The sequence below is a fragment of the Pieris rapae genome, chromosome 5 (assembly GCF_905147795.1).
Source record: "Pieris rapae chromosome 5, ilPieRapa1.1, whole genome shotgun sequence".
Taxonomy (NCBI): domain Eukaryota; kingdom Metazoa; phylum Arthropoda; class Insecta; order Lepidoptera; family Pieridae; genus Pieris; species Pieris rapae.
Genome location: NC_059513.1, coordinates 6,778,060 through 6,798,617, shown reverse-complemented (window position 1 = coordinate 6,798,617; position 20,558 = coordinate 6,778,060). Strand labels below are relative to the sequence as shown.

The 20,558-nt window shown below is 31.9% G+C and overlaps 1 protein-coding gene across 4 annotated transcripts in view; it reads left to right on the top strand.

The window, feature by feature from the left end:
- Positions 1–19,066, top strand: part of LOC111000566 (small conductance calcium-activated potassium channel protein) — a 152,463-nt gene extending 133,397 nt beyond the window's left edge. Inside the window, exons 4-17 of one of the 4 annotated variants that reach the window (XR_006750226.1) lie at positions 3,464–3,593; positions 3,965–4,060; positions 5,462–5,635; positions 6,057–6,080; positions 6,966–7,108; positions 7,702–7,806; positions 9,216–9,351; positions 10,634–10,744; positions 11,178–11,305; positions 11,670–11,739; positions 12,740–12,859; positions 13,549–13,691; positions 13,810–13,989; positions 14,463–19,066. Coding sequence is in view for 3 of the 4 variants with exons in the window: in XM_045628304.1 (XP_045484260.1) it covers positions 3,464–3,593; positions 3,965–4,060; positions 5,462–5,635; positions 6,057–6,080; positions 6,966–7,108; positions 7,702–7,806; positions 9,216–9,351; positions 10,634–10,744; positions 11,178–11,305; positions 11,670–11,739; positions 12,740–12,859; positions 13,549–13,691; positions 13,810–13,915 (1,486 nt within the window). In the remaining variant the exon portion in view is untranslated. Of the gene's footprint in view, positions 1–3,463; positions 3,594–3,964; positions 4,061–5,461; positions 5,636–6,056; positions 6,081–6,965; positions 7,109–7,701; positions 7,807–9,215; positions 9,352–10,633; positions 10,745–11,177; positions 11,306–11,669; positions 11,740–12,739; positions 12,860–13,548; positions 13,692–13,809 lie in introns of all 4 variants that reach the window. The other 3 variants (XM_045628305.1, XM_045628304.1, XM_045628306.1) reach the window with 3 other exon arrangements.
- Positions 19,067–20,558: the final 1,492 nt, after the last annotated feature.

The window sequence follows — 20,558 nt, the reverse complement described above, 5'->3', positions numbered from 1 at the left end:
CGGAGTCCATCATCAGGTTCATATAGTCACATTTCTTGTATCGTCTCGCTGAGCTGATTACAACGAGCTCAATGACGGTATGTCTGCTGCTTACCATCCTCGAGATCCACTACTCACCTTCGGAGTCCATCATCAGGTTCATATAGTCACATTTCTTGTATCGTCTCGCTGAGCTGATTACAACGAGCTCAATGACGGTATGTCTGCTGCTTACCATCCTCGAGATCCACTACTCACCTTCGGAGTCCATCATCAGGTTCATATAGTCACATTTCTAGTATCGTTTCGCTGAGCTGATTACAACGAGCTCAATGACGGTATGTCTGCTGCTTACCATCCTCGAGATCCACTACTCACCTTCGGAGTCCATCATCAGGTTCATATAGTCACATTTCTTGTATCGTTTCGCTGAGCTGATTACAACGAGCTCAATGACGGTATGTCTGCTGCTTACCATCCTCGAGATCCACTACTCACCTTCGGAGTCCATCATCAGGTTCATATAGTCACATTTCTAGTATCGTTTCGCTGAGCTGATTACAACGAGCTCAATGACGGTATGTCTGCTGCTTACCATCCTCGAGATCCACTACTCACCTTCGGAGTCCATCATCAGGTTCATATAGTCACATTTCTAGTATCGTTTCGCTGAGCTGATTACAACGAGCTCAATGACGGTATGTCTGCTGCTTACCATCCTCGAGATCCACTACTCACCTTCGGAGTCCATCATCAGGTTCATATAGTCACATTTCTAGTATCGTTTCGCTGAGCTGATTACAACGAGCTCAATGACGGTATGTCTACTGCTTACCATCCTCGAGATCCAGTACCAACCATCAGAGTCCATCGTCAGCTGATGATGATGACTCGGTTTCGGTATTTTAGCAATACTGACATTAAAAAGTTTTAACCTCAGAACGAATTAAACATGTAAAAAAATCATGTATGTACTAGTTAAATAATTGGCAGCCACCATTTTTTCTAGACCAATATTTATTTATAAATTTTTATATTTAGCTAATAATTGGTTTCGTATTCACGTAGTTTTGTTAGACTATGCACTATTTTGTTAGACTAGATGGCGTTAGTAAATTATTGTTTGTAGTAGAGGTCAAATCCTCAAAGTCATCGGCGTATGTTAGAGTCTTAATTTAGCTTCTTTTCTTTATTCCGCTTCGGCGGTAATGTTAACTCTACAAGAACATTAATATTCTCTTTCTTATAAGTATTGGAAACAAGCCAGGCTCTTTTATGAGATTCACAAAGGTTGAATGATATATTATTGATTTAGAATTCCGCGTTCTTCCTATCAATTCTGAAATGATGGTCTTCAATATTCCTATGATGTGGTTAAAGAAATTTATATTTTTATAAGAGAATTGATTCATTTCTCTCAGGTCACGTTCACAAATACATATTAGATATTGTAGTTAGTTTATATGGTGACCCAGTGTTTTTAACTTCTTAAAAACGTATGTACATTACTAGGTGGAAAAAAGCTTATTATCTGTAAAAGTTGTTAATATATAAATTTGCATTTTGAATATGTTCACTAGTTAGAATTTCATTTTTAAGGTTAACTGGATATAAACTCTATTTTATTTATTAAAATTAAAAATCATACGCTCGACGACTGACAGGTTGACGTGTTTAATTACTTACCGCACACGTTAATGTTTTTTTTAAACAGTTATAAAATTCAAACGTAAATAAATAATTATTAAATAAAATTATAACTAATCTGGCAGACCCAGCGTTGACCCCTACACACATCTTAAATAAACCATCCTTGATTCCAATTGGAAAACACACGAAGACTATTTATTTAATATAAACCCAAGCACAGAATTTTCTAGAAAAATTTAGTACATTAACATTAGTGTCTTATATATTATAGCTATGTATGGTTTAACTAAAGATGAATTTTATACCAAACTATAATTATCCTGATTTTATCGCGAATGGTGTGGTATTGATTTATCCATCTTTAGACAAGCATTAGCTGCTCTAAATAATTCAGCCAATTCATTCTTGATGACATGTTGCAACTCTATCCATACTATAATTTTATATTAAAAATTAATGTAATGGTACCTTGTAAACCAAAGATCGATATAATTGTATTGGCAATCAAACTATTAATTTTGGCTTAGCAGCCTTTGTAGGACGTAATCACATATTACGTCCTACAAAGGAGATGGTGATAAGTGCTCGCTGCCTATGAACACTCACATTTCCAGAAGCCTCGGAAATCGGTGACCTTATAAGACCTAATTTATTCTTGAAGGACACTTGAATTAGTTTGGTAATCCTTCAATAGACAACGCTTGGAGCGTTAAAGAAATAGAATTTCCCATCAACTCAAATAGTTCCCTTTAATTCGAAGTTTCTTTCTTCATTTGGGTTTTAAAGATTAGTGACTATAGCATATATTTACTCATAGTATGTACTCCTCCTATGTCAAAGGAACGTTTGTTATGTATAAAAGTGGCAGTCAACAGCGGATTTAAATCAAAATTGCCTTCTTCTTCTTACATATTGATATACATAAGCATATACATTACTATATTAAGTATAGCTACTAGCATTACGAGTACATAACTACTGTCTTATGATTATTGAAATAACGTGGGAAATGATTATGATTGAAAGAAGACTTTATCTAAGTCTAATCAAAATTTCATCGAAATAGCCGTAAAAATGCAACTACCTAATCTCCCATAACATCGGATTTACTTCTGTAGGATATTTAATATGGGTCTAACTGTAAATACCCAGTGGCAGAGATATTAATTCAGTCCGAAATAGAGTTCGTGCCATCGCTTACTATCCACAGATAAGCTTTATTGATAGCACACTGTACATTGTTGGTCCATCTGTAGATTGATCGAATTATTCGACTTTACAAAAAAGGTAACCTAACAGAGAGGCTATTATTGCAAGATACGTTTAATAGAAATGATAATCTGATGTTAGTATCAACGTTCGTCAAACCTCGAATAAAATATTTCATTATTTTTACGCGCGTTCTGACAGATTATAGATGGATAACCGTTTGCATCCTTTACGGTAATTGTTACTGTCGACATTAATTTTAGTTTATGTACGTCAAAATTCTCATTTTGAAATTAAGTTTTGTTTCTGGAATTATAAGTTTCAAATTTATTACGTTTTTGTTATGTTTTTTTACCATAAAACTTAAATGTAATATGAACAAATAAAATTAAAAAATAGGCAAAACAGCATGCGAATGTATTTTAGGAGGATAGAACAGATTCATTTAATGTTAGAAGATTTCTGCAATAATAATATATTTAATAAAATATAAATAAATGACTTTTTGAAGAATCTACCGTCAGTTGTAAATTGGTATATTTATTACAACGTGCTTACTTAACTTATCATTGTCAGATTTCAGATTATGAAAGGATTTTTTGATTTAATATTGTTTTAATTTCAGGTTAGGTAGGAGAAAGGCATTATTTGAAAAGCGAAAAAGAATAAGTGATTACGCGTTAGTGATGGGAATGTTTGGTATAATTATTATGGTTATAGAAAATGAGTTATCTAGTGCCGGTGTGTATAGTAAGGTAAGGATATATAGGATATATAATTTTTTAATTAAAATACTAGTTTATAAACACGAATTCGTCTCGTTAAATAATCAATTTAAACAAATGAATAATTTAATAGTTTTATTAATCAATTTTGTTCACCATTAGCTACAGTACCAATTATTAATCATTTATCAATGGAATTTAATTTGAATTAAAAAAAACTTTTTCAAAACACTTGTATGTTTTATATTCTCCAAGAATAAAAATCAATGGCTCCTCATATAGATAAACGTTTCAAAATTAAATAAAAAGTAATAAATTTCTAATGATTCATATGTAATATATATATTCAGTCACATTTTAAGCCAAACTTGTTACTAATATAACAACTGTTATGATTTCAGGCTTCAATATATTCTCAGGCACTCAAAACTCTTATATCAATGTCAACTGTGATCTTACTTGGCCTAATCGTCGCGTACCATGCTTTAGAAATACAGGTAATTATATTGGGTTTTATTAAGGTGAGCATTCAACAAAATTACTTAAAATACACACGAGTTAAATGGTTTACGATCATTGCACGACACTCGTTGCTTATAACGCCATCTGTTATCGAGTAATGCAAACAAATTAAAGCTACAACACAATGACACTAATAAAAGAAAGTAAGCATTATGTGACTAGAGCCAGTCCCCTTTTAATCAATGGCCAGTGGTAATTAAAAAAAGATATTTAAAGAAAAACACTTTTTTAACGGATTATAGATATGTATTATTATATTTAAACTTATAATTATTTGTACATAATTTTAAATTTAAACCGATGTTTCGCGTGCTTTACAGCGTGCGTGGTCACGGTGACTGAAGACAAAGGTGTTAAATGTCAAAAAGTATTACAGCTGCAGAAAATGTTGTGTTATCTGTATTTATTTCCCCGGAGTTGGTATCGACTAAAAGATGTAGGGTTTTTGCATCATACATCTTTTAGTCGATACCAACTCCGGGGAAATAAATACAGATAACACAACATTTTCTGCAGCTGTAATACTTTTTGACATTTAACACCTTTGTCTTCAGTCACCGTGACCACGCACGCTGTAAAGCACGCGAAACGTCGGTTTAAATTTAAAATTATGTACAAATAATTATAAGTTTAAATATAATAATACATATCTATAATCCGTTAAAAAAGTGTTTTTCTTTAAATGTGTAAAAGTTATGTAAATAAAAGACAATACTATAAAAAAAGATACATTTTCCGTAATCGACATTTGACAAGAATAATTCAAGAGGTTGATTTATACATATAAAACTAGCAGACTCGGCCAAGCGTTGCTGTGGCTAAGGTTTTTATTATATTACATAGTAGTAAACTATTCAAGGGAATCGGTAGAACTTATGTGAAACGTTGGTACTTTTAACACAGCGCCATCTGTTAGAATTGTATCAAATAATAAACAAATAATTTGCTATAAAATAAAATTGCGACTATAATTATTAAAGATCTAAGCTATCCTGTCTCTTAAGTTGGACCAGACTGCACACGGTGTGCTAATTTGGTATCGGTTCGGTAGTTTAGGAGTCCATCGCAGACAAACATCGTGACAGGAGATTTATATAATATATTATTAAGATTATCAAATTGAATATATAAAACCAACTGCTTTGAAAATCTTAACGTAAAACATGTGCATAGAGTGGAGAGTAAGTAGTCCCGTATATTAAATCCAATACGTTAAGGACATATAAAACTCATAGTCAGCGCAACTCTTCAACTACCCTACGTAAATATGCTTACAGCGAAAGTTACGATAGTATACGAGAAGAATTATAATTTTCTTTACAAAATACCCTAAGACTAAGACAATAAATATTAAATTATGAATTAAAACATTTCAGTTATTTATGATAGACAACTGTGCTGACGATTGGCGGATAGCCATGACGTGGCAAAGAATAGCACAAATCGGTCTCGAGTTAAGCATCTGTGCCGTTCACCCCATACCAGGACAGTATACCTTCACGTGGACAACCAAGCTGGCCAATAAAGGAGGCGTCATTGGGGTTGAAGTTGTAAGTGCAAAAGATGGATTCAATAATTTAAAAAAAGAACACAATTCAATTTCAACTACCGCCGTCGAATAAATTCAAAGGACAATCGAGTAAAATGATTTTATTTAAAGTCTTCTAAATGCATTATCGAGTCTCTGAAAATAGAATAAAAATTGATTTTCCTTATTATCTTTAAAGTTATATTAAATGAAAATAATTCATATATTCTAATTAAAAATAAATAATGCATTCATATATTATGGCGTTTTTATTTCGCATTATATTTTTTGCGAAACTCGTAAAATTTTGATATTTTAATATATATAAAACAAAAACGGTTATTGTAATATTTCATACATATCATAAAACTTATCATACAAAGTTTTAATTTATATATTTTTTGTTTATTATGATTTCCTAACATTAATTTTATTTCTCCCAGGGCACAATATACAAACAAATTGAGGTCTGTATTTGTGTGCAAACTGATTGAGTGTTTGTGTCCAAGCATGGTAAATGTTTAATTTTGTAATCCTTTGTAAATAACCCAATTTGCAATACGTAATTATATGTGAAAGTCCAAAAGGCCAAATAATCAATGACTACAATGTACTGTTGTATCTTAAAATATTCTTTGCTATGATATATTTGTGGTAATTATAAAATTAAAGCTATTATGACATTGATGAAAACTTTTATGAAAACCCTGTATTGGGATGTCTGTATCGCTGAATTTTTGCGCTTGAGACGCGTTGTTTATTTGTATGTTAGTTCATAAATTACTTTATATTCACCATTGAGAAAGTGCTTGTTGTAGAGCAACTTAGAAAGATAAGTCGTTAGAGCACAGTTGGAATGAGAGAGTTGACGATCGCACTCTTCATCGATCATTTGAATATCGAATTTCTTTGTTTATAATGACTCATAATTTCAGTAAAATATTATTAAATATTTTACGAGTGGTGTAATATTTATAAATAATTAAAGTTCCATTTGTTTTTTATACACCTGAATAAAGCATGAGTTGCGCGGTATTTGACCTGCAATTTAATAAAATATTTCTCTTTATTGTTTAAAATAACAAGCGAAAAATTACTTAAAATTTATGAAAAAAATTTCGTAAGTGTTATGTTTAACCAACTTCTAAAATTGATTATATGTAGCTTTTTAAACTGATTACTAACCGCAAATGATTGATATTAATATTGATCGCTCTTAAGAATATTTTTTTGTGTTTTATATGTTACAACATTTTATTATAATTATTCAAATCTTGCTTGACCTCGACTTTTGAACTTTATTTAAGTTCACGTACGTAATATTTTTACAAGAAGAATTTTTCTCGTTACAGGTACCTTATGACGTCACTCTGTCTCTTCCAATGTTTCTACGGCTTTATTTAATATGCAGAGTCATGCTACTTCATAGCAAGCTGTTCACAGACGCTTCTTCGAGGAGTATAGGAGCCCTCAATAGAATTAATTTTAACACAAGGTAATTTAATAATCTCTCCAAAACACCTTTGCCATCAACAGAAAACTGTTTTAAACGAGTTTTGACTAGGCATTTTATGAAATTATAAATTTGAATAAATAATTACCTTCCTACTTGCAGCTGCAAATGTGAAAATATAATTTACCGATAATTTGGTGTTTTTGTACGCTTAATTTGTCTGGAAATTAGTCTGTAATTATATGTAATAATAAGTATGTAATTATTATATATCCAGTACAATATCGCTATTATATTTAATATTTATCGCAAAACAAATGAATCACAGCAAAGACAGAAGGGCGATTTACGTATACGTCGTACGTACTTTGCGTTAAGTAGAATTTGCTGGCGCAGCAATGTTTCAACGAAAACTTCAGTATAAGTATCCTCAATATTACTTCGGTTCAAGTTCATACGTTTATTATACGTCAATTAGAAAATTTGAGATATTCCCAGCGAACATCTAAATTTGCGCTTCACTCATTAAGTAACTTCATTTCTATACCGTTGAGAGATTTGCCCAACTCATTGATTTATCTGTGGCAATTGATTGAACTGACATTTATTAACAGATTTTTGAAAATGATTTCCAGATTTGTATTGAAGACTCTAATGACCATATGCCCTGGCACCGTGTTACTCGTATTCATGGTATCGCTATGGATAATAGCGAGTTGGACGCTTCGACAATGCGAAAGGTCAGTAATACGACAATTCTCAATGTGAAATAAAGTGTATAAGCTAATAAATTGATATAAAATATCATTAATGGTTTCATTTAGTCATACATGTAACAAAAGCACTTATGTATCATCAGTATTTTGGCTTTCATTTACTTTCATTTTCATTTTCACGACCGGTGTACGAATGATGTATCGCCTATACGGGAATGATGCTTATGTATTGTGGTGTGGAGACATTTGTTTTGCTTTTTATCCCTGTCTGTGTTTTCTTTACCTTTATTTGAATTTTCAAGAAACGTAGTTGTTATTCAACGCAATGAGAGACAAGAGTTTGACTTTGACTATTTTTGCAAATGTAGCTAACGTGTTAGAACATTTATGTATATTCTAGAATATTATGTGTTAGATTTAGAATTCACTGTATAATAAAAAAATCGGTGTTGTGAAACGTCTGATTAAAGCTACCGCACACAAGATACATTCGTTTGTAAATAATGCTTGATCAACATTACGCTTCACGAGTGATGATTGATACTTTATCAACGCTCGGCACAGTATACTTGACTATATTATAGTTTCTATTATTTGCTTAATCTACAGTGTTAAATAGCACTAATGTCATCACTATATGGATATCAGACTCGGCAGGCTTATATTCTCTTTGCGTTCCTTCTTCCTGCTACGGCTCCTTCTTCCGTGTTGTCTGTTGCAGCCCCGTTCTAATTGGTATCAAAGCATGGCTATATATAATTGGTTTATGTCAAAGTGTTTAGACTGCACGTTGTATCAACCAAAATCGTGTTAGTATGTAGATAAATTTCTGTTCATTGTTGAAAGGCATGCCAAAATTGTGATGTCCCAAATTTAATTCACAATATTAAAATGATATATTAACTAAAAAAATAATTGAATACTTCACATAAATTGGTTGTTCATTCGGTTACCATGTGGTTCTTGTCGGGCGTTTTGGCTCTCAGGTTCCACGATGAAGACCATGCCAATTTGCTAAACTCTATGTGGCTGACGGCTATTACCTTCCTTTGTGTCGGCTACGGCGATATAGTACCCAACACATACTGCGGTCGCGGAATTACTCTCACCTGCGGTATGGTGGTATGTATGAAATGTGGTAGGCAATATTAAGGACAGCTTAAAATACTTAAGGCAAGGCAAGATGCTATCGGATCTTGCTATGTCTCTAACATCGGCAAAGGTGAGCCATTTTATATACCAATGCATACTGAAATCAGTGTTATAATCAAAGTCAAACTCTTCTAGATCGTTGTTACTCCTTCTTCCTACGATTTCTCCTTATTTCGATTCTGTTGACTTGCTTGCGTACACGAGGTAGGGACACATTCAGGATTGGTATTTTGCAAAATATATTGTTCGCAAAGTAAAGAAATTACATTTATTTTCAAAAGGTTTCACGACGAAGAACATGCTAATCTGCTCAATGCGATGTGGCTTATCGCAATTACTTTTCTCTCCGTTGGTTTTGGTGACATTGTGCCAAACACATATTGTGGGCGAGGTATAGCCGTAAGCACCGGTATTATGGTAAGTTTAATAAAATAGTCGTTGTGTTGACTGACAAAAGATATTTTATATGTATGTACAGAATTGATTTGATGTTTGTTTCATTTCAGTCAATACTCTGTATAAGAAACGCTAACCAATATCGATGTAATAAATGTTCACTATATGTTCACAGAACAATGCCGAAACTATATTATGTAATACTATATATAAAACATTATCATGTTTAAGTTTATACCGTGACACATTTGATGTACACTTACATGTGAAAATTGTTTTAGAGTTGAGCAAAACACAATAACACGTAAATATCGTTTTTAAAGTAATCAAACGTCCATTTCCCTGTTAAAGCCAGCTAATTTTAGTCTTCAGTAGTATGGAATGCTTCATTTCTCTTCTGTCTCTTGCTCTGTTCACATGACTTTCACTAATGCACAATAAATTTATTTTTAAAATGGCTCACTTTTCCTAAAATCTTTATAAAGTGTGTGGTGTAGCACCTCTTATAGTAATAATGGGGTTGTCGGACGGTATGGTAGTTCGAATAATATTGGAGTGAATTCGCACTATTAGACATAATTGCACAGATTGGATTTTAATCACAAATTCTAACTTTTCTTCTTGTGTAATGTTAAAAGTGTGAAACATCGTTTTTCGTGGACAAATTGGCATAGAAAACGACTTTCATACTTCATTAGGAAAATTTTAATATAGCACTAATTTAAATACTAATTATAAAAGTGTTAACATAAACTAATTGATGACATTGTTATAGATGAGGGTGATCGATGCAAATTAAAATAAAAAAATAATTTTACTTTACGCTTCATATTAATGCATGTTTTATTTAGTCTTCTGACAAAATTGTGTCTATTATCCTCGCGACTAAATAAATTATTGAATAAATAATTTTGTTTTTTCTAGCCTCGATAACGCATTTTCTTTTAACACATTCAATGCTTTAACACTAACGAATTCTAATATATGTTGAGTTGTGAAACTTCTTTAAGATAAAGCTTGTGATTGAGTGAGTATAACAATGACCGTTTCCATCAAAGATAGCGGCAATGAATGTGTTAGAGATGCTCTTGAATGCTTCTTACACATTCGCTTGCATTACATTAAGATATTCACTTAACAGGGAGCTGGATGCACTGCGTTATTAGTCGCGGTTGTTTCAAGAAAATTAGAATTAACTAGAGCTGAGAAGCACGTTCATAACTTCATGATGGATACACAACTTACTAAAAGAGTAAGTATTATTGATGTCGGCTCATCACAATCATTGTAATCTAATTAACAGGGGGCAGGATGCACAGCATTATTAGTGACCGTTGCATCAAGAAAGTTAGAGTTAACTAGAGCGGAGAAACATGTGCATAACTTCATGATGGAAACGCAACTTACAAAAAAGGTAAATTTAATACAATGTACCCTGTGAGGTAAGAACTAATATGTAGACCCCGCTTATTTTCAAGGCTCAAGTCGTTAGTTATTCAAAAAGGGCTAGGTCTTTCATACACGAGTAGCCAAGCCAAGCGTTACACAGATACATAAATCTAAATTTTGACATTTCTAGGCTATTATAGAAAATACATTTAGCTTAGCACTAGAGTCTTGCTAGGATTTATACCTAAATTATACTTGCAAAATGAAAAAAACCAATTGAAAAAATACAGAGTAACAATTTATGAGTCAATGGTAGCACGAAATTAGTATATGATTATTCCATAGGATTTTGTGAGCTTTAGGTACTAACCGCACTGTGTGAACCCATAAATATATAATGGTAGTCCAAAACTCAACAATTTCCTAACTATAGCGACATTCTGATTATGAAATTTCAGCTGAAAAATGCCGCAGCAAATGTTCTGCGGGAAACGTGGTTAATATACAAACATACTCGGCGTGTGAAAAGGGTGGACCCAGGTCGAGTAAGGACTCATCAAAGAAAATTTTTATTAGCTATTTACGCGTAAGTGTATTGGCATATTATATTTGGTTTACGCAAATAGGTACTCGTCATTTCATTAAAAGGATATGGGGGCGTTTGAAGATTCAGAGGAATTTTGCTGATTCCTGGCAAGAGATGACGTTAATCAATGTTGTATCAATTTGATGTCGTCTTTCGCATACTGCGATTGCTTACTAGGTTGCCCTCGCTGCTTTTTTAGAATCAAAATTGCGTCGGTTAGAAGATCTAAGGGTAGATCAGTCTTTAGAATTAGCACTGAGTATCCAAATCAAATATGTTTGTATGAATATGTATGTAAAATTGGAGCAAAAAAATCCTACTGTAGTATCTTATAAATGATAATATAAAGAATCTGGTATTTCAGGTTAAGGAAAGTGAAGATGGACCAGAGAAAACTGATGGACAACGCAAATACAATAACAGACATGGCTAAGGTAATTCAAAACCTTTTGACTACAGTTAGAAAGCTATGCTACTCCATACACCTTCATTTAGACAGTTAGAAGCACTTTGTTCCGCAAACTACAAAGAAGAGAAAAATTAGGATTTGTAAACCGTATCTTATACTAAGCCATGTCTATTTAGACACATATCGAATACAGATGGCAGCACACAATAAGTATATCTTTAACGCACATAACGCCGTAATATATCTACGAAAAAGACCTCGCACCTATCTATATAACGCTAAATTCCACGCCATCGTAGTGAGGCTCATTTATAGCGCAAAGCATGCCCCCTGCAGTAGACGAAATTAGATAAAGTAGCCTGCATGGTTTTATATTATTAAAATAATTCCACATGATTTATTTAACTTGAAATGAATCACGTGTATAGATTAACTGTAACAATATCTGAATCAGTTTACTCAAAAGTATTTAATAATTTTGTTGAGAGGTCAAATGAGTATATTAAATTGATATTTCAAATATAATAAAGAGTAGATTTTATCGCCGACTCGTGCCTCACAAACTTATTAAATACTTATAATCTCAAATATTTATCTTAAATACTAAATAATTAATATAAAATCCGGGTGTATAAGTTAAAAAACCGTTTTAAATACTTACCTGATTCAGTGAAAAAATTTATCAAATTAAATATTTTTTTTTTAATTTTAAAGATTATTATTATTATAAGATAAACTGACAACCAAAACAATGTTGACATAATCATACGATAAATACACACGTCTTTGAAACGCTGACCAATTTAACAGAATTCTAGGTTTACCAATGAACAGTACATTAAGACATTTTGGGCAGAGTATTGCCTTTTAATCATTCCGAGCCGTCTCTCAATATTATAGTTATTTCATGAGTCTTTTATTTTGACGTCGGACGGCTATCAAACACGCACACAAATGTAACACTGAACAAGTAACCACGACTTATAATATCGATGGGTATGGAGCTGCAATGCGATTGATAGTAGGACCCCTTTCTGTTACAGACCCAGAATACCGTCTACGAGATTGTATCAGACATGAGCTCAAGACAAGATAGTATAGAAGAGAGGTTGACTAGTTTAGAAGAAAAATTATCTACACTGCAGGTATGTTCTTTGTTTGATTTGAGAACAAAAATGCGAACTGAAAATCTTAAACATTTTTATTTCTTCCATATTTATGCACGTAGAACTTTAATTAAAGAATCAGTATTAATAAATAACTCATCAGTATAAATAATAATTTATTTAGTTTTCTCCCATATAACATTTTCAACAATAAATACGAATATGTTTTAATATCATACTTTCCCTTTAAATACTACATAAATGACCCCATTATAAAACGTGGATTTAAATTGTTTGTTGTCATCGTGGAAAGAATATTGTTACCATGGTAACAATAAGCACTGTTGGTCTAGTGGCGTCAGCGTACGTCTCTTATCCCTGAGGTCGTAGGTTCGAGCCCCGCATGTACCAATGGCTTTCTTTCTTCCTATGTCCAAATTTAACATTCGCTTGAATGGTAAAGGAAAACATCCTGAGGATACCTGCTTGCTTTAGAACCAAAAAGTCAAAAATTATTTATTCATATAGGTAACATAATGTACACTTATGAACGTCAAAAAAAATAAATATACATTAAATGAATCTAATTTTACATTTACTGCCAGTTCTCAAATCAAGGGCGTAGAACGGAATGCGATATAAACCACGAATTTGTGTTCAGTTTTCACCAATACATATTGTGGTTCCTGGTTTAGGTATACGTATAATTATGATTACAATAATTTCAGGAGCAAGTAAACAGCCTACCAGATATGATGGCTCGATGTATACAACAGTGCTGGGAGCGAGCTGAGCAAAGGCGGAACTTTCTCCATCCAGATGCAGCAGCTGTGCCAACGCCCCCTGCAGTTAATATTTCCCCATATGCCAGGTAAACTTTGCAAGCTCAATTAACTATTCAAATTAAAGTAGCATTTAATAATAAATACAAAATCAAACAGCAAATAAAACAAATGAAATGATATTATATTGTTTCGTTACAATTTCAGAACTATGCCACCTACACATGGTTGGCCAGCGAGTCCGTCAACGGTGCGAGCGCACTCCGCCCCTGAGAGCGCGGGCCCCGCACCCCGCCCGCCCCTGCCCAGCTGAGTACCGCCCAACTCCGAACTGCTGTGCTGAACTCGACGCTACTCTGCTCCCTCAACCCCTCACCCCGACCACGGGTAAACTCTTTCACCGGTAGATAGCATCAACAAAGCACTATCTTTAAAGTCGTTTAACACTTTAAAATACTGTTCAAACGTAATTCTAATAAAAAAAAACTATTACAACATACTTATTACAGCATTAGTATGATTTAGTTCTTCATTTAGACGAAAGTAGTTATTTTAGACTTTCGTGCGATTTTAGTTCGTTAATTTTTTAAATCATTTGTGTAATAATCGGATTCATAACAACAAAAGGCTAACAATACATGTTGAGAATCGTCTGCTGAGCTTTGAATTGTTTTAAATACACAATTTTAAACACACATATAAATAAATAGTAACAAGAAAGCATAAAAATGCAATCATGCCTTCAGAAGTATATATAACATCTAATAGTTGTTTCTTTGTTTTTCACAAGGACGCAAACATTCGCTATAATAAAAAATGTATTGTACAATAAAACAATGGCAAATTAAAATGTATTACAGATTCAAAAACTGAAAACATTTCGATGACTTTACCGACTGTTTTTTACTAATTTATATTGGTGTTAAGTGCTGAAATGTGAAATGTTTACCCCGGATGAGCGGAGAGGCCGCAGTTTAGTTCGCTGTTCCCAAGTTTCGGAAGTGTTAGTGAATAAAGGACCTGGATGCTTTATAGACGCTTAGCCAACATTAGATTTGTTTATATGTTAAACAAACGTTCATGTTTACAAGGAACCAATTAAATTAAAAATATATCACTTATGAATATCGTATGACTTAGTTAGTGGTTCTATTTTAGTTGTAATATTTACGTCGATTAAATATATATTTATTAAATAAAACACTGCTATTAACGCATAATTTTATATTTTATTCTCAATCCACACGGGTTAAGTATGCTGAAGATCGTATACTCTCCTGTAATGACAACTCAAAACTAGACATAAAATGATAGCCATACTTTGAGAAAAGCAGTATTTTATTTAATTAATGCACTGTTAGCTGATCTATGTAGCTAAAATAAATGTTTGAAATACAGTTTTGTGAACGTCACAGATAATAGACCTGATAATAGACTCGTAGGACATAGTTACTAGTGTAACTTGCATGTGTTCTATCGTCATGATCATAGCTACTTTTAAGTTATGATTTACAACTGAAAGACTTAATAAATATTTGTCTTGGTGACATTTGATATTAAATTATGAACCTGATGGTTTATATACCTGTAAAATCTGTGACCGATTCCAAAATGGCAAAAAAATTACCACATATTACAAAATTCTTACTATGTATTTTTTTTGCTGAGCGGATTTCTCATTACAATGCATAGATAGAGGAATGTGTAAACTCAAAATTTGACGAATTCATACCAGCCTTCTACTTAGGGATTTTGTCAGCTGTAAAGGCTAAAATAAAGATTTACAACATTAGGACTCTTGCTTGTGCCGTTTGATCAGATTGATTGTTTCTTTTGAAGATGTAGATCTCGAAATAAAACGGTGGTTAAATTAAACCCTATTCTCCAAGACCGAAGATTGATCATTCTGCGCAATAAGACTGTAATAAAAACCAAAAGATCCTTGTACGACCTTAAAACGACACGCAATTATGCAAATTAATTACAATTGTTTTCTGACGTGATTATAATGAGTTCATAATGACTAGAAGCAATGTATCATTGATGTTATACCGTATGTGTCAAAGGCTGAGTTATTTCAAACTTCCTGTGCTTCCTTATAAAACGTAGATTAAAGATTACCTGTATTTGCTGCCATGTTTAATGTTCCATCTAGAAAGAAAAATGTAGCTTTAGTCTATGTTCCATAAGGACGGACATGTCAAATTGACATATTGATGACAAGTAACATTTGTTTACATTAATTATAAAATTTAACGTATGTCGTATGAAGAAACTTTATTTAACTTTTACGATAGATAACGAGATTTTAACAAAACCATCGATTATAACCTAAATTTAATTAGGTGTATGTAAAACAATCATTTCTATATAATATAATATACCCACTTGATAAATTTCTGCTAATTCTGAAAATTGTTTATCACAAACCTTTTAAATTATACACTCCTTTAGATTAGACAAAATTGTTACCTACTAAACGATATAGTTTGTAATTTTTATAAAAAATAGCGTAAGTAAAGCTTGATTTTAAGATATTAATATTGATGGCTGTCTAAATAGTGCCTAAAACACTACAAAAATTTCGATTATTCAGTTTTATTAATTAGAAGTTATGAATGTATATAATATATTGAGGATATAAAATAGGAGAGTCATGGGAACAATTTATTTATATATTTTCGTTTAGTATAAATTAGTATAATATATATATGGAATAAGTATTTAAAATTTTTGTTATTCAAGTCTTGTAATACAATGACAATAAGTTCATTAGTAAAAATGCACACAAGCTACTCAGAAGGCCTCTTTTATTATAACCGGATAAATTCTTAAAATAATGTATGCAGTCGGTATATATCGATTGGTGGGAACTTTAATATCTACAAGAACTTATTGTATATTATTAAGTTAATCAGGTTTATATATCTAAATTAACGTTGTCGCCTAGCGACCGGAAATATCAAAATTCACAGTCTTAATTGTTACGTGTCACTGATTATTTAAATTAAATCATTTTCAATTCATTAATATTAACAGAATATCGCTTTAAAGTCATTAGGCGCGTCCACACAGTGCGAGCGCGATGCAGCTCGGTTAGTGTGGACGTGCCTCAGCCGAGACAAACGCGCATGCTGCCGCGGGCGAGCAATCGAGCGCCCAAGGCTCATTTTAAAGCATCATATTATGTTGGAAAAAGTTATCTTAAAGAGGTTTTTAACAGATAATTATCTATAGACAATCGATTAATGCAAATAATAAAGCCACACCTTATGATGCTAATATTGTAGATATTTTAAAAATTGTTTCCATTTATTGTCTGTCATGGAAATAATAACGGAATATTATTTTAAGTATGTTATTTACTCTTATTTGCCAAAGGGTCAATGTATATAATATATTTTTAGTATATCTAGTCATAATAATTAATATAAAGTTAAGTATGCGGCCTTAGTAAATATTTAGAATGCTATAATATATACATTGTTTGCGCGAAAATCAGAACCTTTTACCGAATTAAAACGAATGTGTATTATTACAATTTATTAAATAATTCAACTCCAGATCAAAAAGAAGAAGAAGAAGAAAAGTAAAAGGGCAAGATTCAGATTGCCTCTAATTCGGTGAAAGAGAATATTTCATTATTTGAACAAAATTGTTATAATTCGCATTGCTTGTAGAACCGCAATAGGTATATGAAGTGTTTATATATAACGGAAGACTAGACACAGAATTCTAAGTTAGAATGACGTTGCTCTGTATACTTTACACTTACCTTGGTAAGGCTTTTTATAAGATCATAATAAAACTATCATTGATATGAACTGATACTCTAACTGCCAATAGGGCGGCGCATATCTAGCCAAAAGGCTGCTAAATGAATCAAATGTTCATAAGCTTTATACGACGAATAGACGAATCTATCGAGACTCTAAATACGGGCTTTGTAATTAGGGATGTGTTTTTGAGCTAATTCAGTTTGAATTAAAAACATCATTACTCTGTAATATTAATATAAATGGCACTCATGTGTATTAAACCAAAATACTTAAAAACTTGCAATAACTTCTGAGTAAAAGTTACTGTGAAAAATGGAGGTTTTACCAATTTGGTCACCATCTTGTGATTAAAATTGTTTACATCGTAGTTTAAACGTTCCTTTTGTGAAAAACACGATCATTTTAAATTGCTTCCGCCATTTAGAAGTTTGATGTGTTTTTTGTCTGCAATCAGAGATACGCTAATAACACACAATATTTTCGTTTGAAAAATATACTTATTGTTGTAATTTATGCGCAACACAATCTGCTAATTTAAAACCGGTTTAATTAATTGGTAAATATTTTAAGCATGTTTTTATATTAAAAAGCATTAAAATTCTACACCGGAGCAAATTATGTTATGTTAAATTCATCTAATGGGTAATAATCAAGAGATTTTTAGAATTGGGTTCAAAATGGGTTTTTTTGTAGGAAAATACAAAGTTTTTTTTATCTATACAAGCGATATCACAAGCGTGCAAGAAATAGATGAATCAAATCTTGTGATCCTTAAATATTTTTCACGAGCATTTCATTTTATAAACACGGGATTTTGTGGTATTTCATACAAAAATAACTGTTTAATTTAACGAAACTGTTGTTATTAGTAAAATTAAATCTATCCCAAAAATTAGAAGTACTTAGGTTCCTATATTGAACTATAGACATTAATTAAATTCCTATTAGATTTTCAAAACACCAAGTAGGTTAGAAAAACATAATATAATATTGTTAATGCAGATGATTTTCTTTCTGCAATGTTTTTTTAATTATTTTATTACGTTAAACGCTTCTTTTAAATAATTGATGTTAAAACGTAATTATTAGAATGGAAATTAGGCCTCTGTTACGTGGAGATATGAATTTTTGTAAAGTTTAATGTAAAACAACCACACATATGGCGGTTATACACCCTCGACGATAAATTTCATTATAAGGCGGATTAAAAGGATTTTGATGTTCTTAATTAGTAATATGAGTGTACTATTGTCCTGTCACAAGGGCATGAGGAAGATTCTCGCTTTCAAAGAGTGTGTATAACCATCATAATGAAACCGCAAATGTCTATTAATAAATTAATCATCTAGTCATTGTTATCGTTAAAACGTTTAGTTTATAGGAAGGTTATTTTCAATGTTTTGCTAGTATTGTTAATACCAAAGTAATATAGTAAATAAATGCATTGACCAAAATGTTGTTAAGTAACTTGTAAATTATGTAAATTAATACGATGTATAAAATTAATGTAAAAGTTATAATTGCGAATTTTAATGTAAATAATATAGATAATCAAGTTAATCGTTTTCATACAACTTCGTTTAATATTTGTATGCGAATGGTAACACGCGGTGCAGACAAAACATTTTTGTGATCATTGTTAATGAAAGTGTAACTTCGAATATATGAGCAGTAGTTTTTTCTAATCTGCCTTTTATTTTTCATGAATTTGAGTTCCAAAGATTTTATTTACAACATTCTTCCCATTAATAGTATCAATAATAACAATTGAAAACATATAGATACAAAACTAAAACTATTTTTAAAAGGTTGGTCCCGTAGCAGTGTACCTTAATTCTGACAGTATTTCCTCGCTGTATTTCGGTACTCATTAGTTGAGCGATGAAAACACCAGTTCTTGGGTCACCGGTACTATCTACTAGACGTCGACGTAAATCATTATTTGGCATCTGTGCCTGAACCCCACGGCCTAAGATTCTCTTCTGCAAAGAGTGACATCAACAAAAGTTGCAGGAAAGACATATATTTTAACCGTTTACTATTTCTGCCACGCCAGCTTTTGTGCTGAAAAAGTTTTATGTAGAAAAGGACCCATTAACTTGAACCTTGAGGAACTAAAAAATCTAAACCTCACCTAACCTATACCAGCAACATTGCACTTAAACATATCTATACCATACACTCACAATCATACCAGGTTACTTTGTTGGTATGGTTCTGAGTGTATGGTATATATCCATTCAGACAGAACCAACCAGTATATACAATTAATTTATAATTAATCGTTTGTATTGTTAATAATTTAGTCACTTGTTATAGTTTTAATGCAATGTAATTTTTATCAAGTCCACGTATGTGAAACGTGAAACGAAGTCAATCGAATATTTCCATGACATAACTTCAATTTGGAATCACTATACTAGAATCCGAGCTGTGAGTGTTTATGAAACCGCTAGTATAATAAACAGAATAATATAATTTCGCTAGAACACTTTGTCATAATAAAATATTAACAAAAAGCTGAGAAATGGGATCTTTCTGGCGTGTTAATTCTTACCAAGATAAGGGACTAAAGGTAAACAGAATATTTAATGCAATAGAGTGTGTTATAAATATGGCAGTTGGGTTTATTAACTAGAACTTAGAATGATAATAAAACAGTTTATGAATTCCAATGATACCAAGATATAATATTTTTTTTCATTTTCCATTTCAAATATGAAAGAATTCACAATAATAACCTAAACATATATCACATATATGATAAATAAGCAAAGATTCAACGCCTTGCGTAAAGTTTTTATTTGAACCAATGTTTTATGACACAAAATGTATGAAATATGAATATTTAATTATGCATCAACCTTCAATCAAATTTTATTATATTACATAAACCTTCCTTCTATTTCTGTGAAATAGTTTTCGAATTTACCGTAATTAGTCAGATAGATAGACGCGAACAGGTTTTATACAGTAGCTCTAGGACTCAATCATATCTCTCAGCTAAGGCAGTGTTTATAAGCGTTTTAAGCCTTCATCTCAACTCGCAACCGCAAACTTTATCTCTTTATAATTTTATTTTTATTTTTTTATTTATAAAAATACTCCTGCCTTAACAGGTGACCCTAAATAACAAAATAAATAATAAAAAAAAAACAAACATGAAATTACATACTA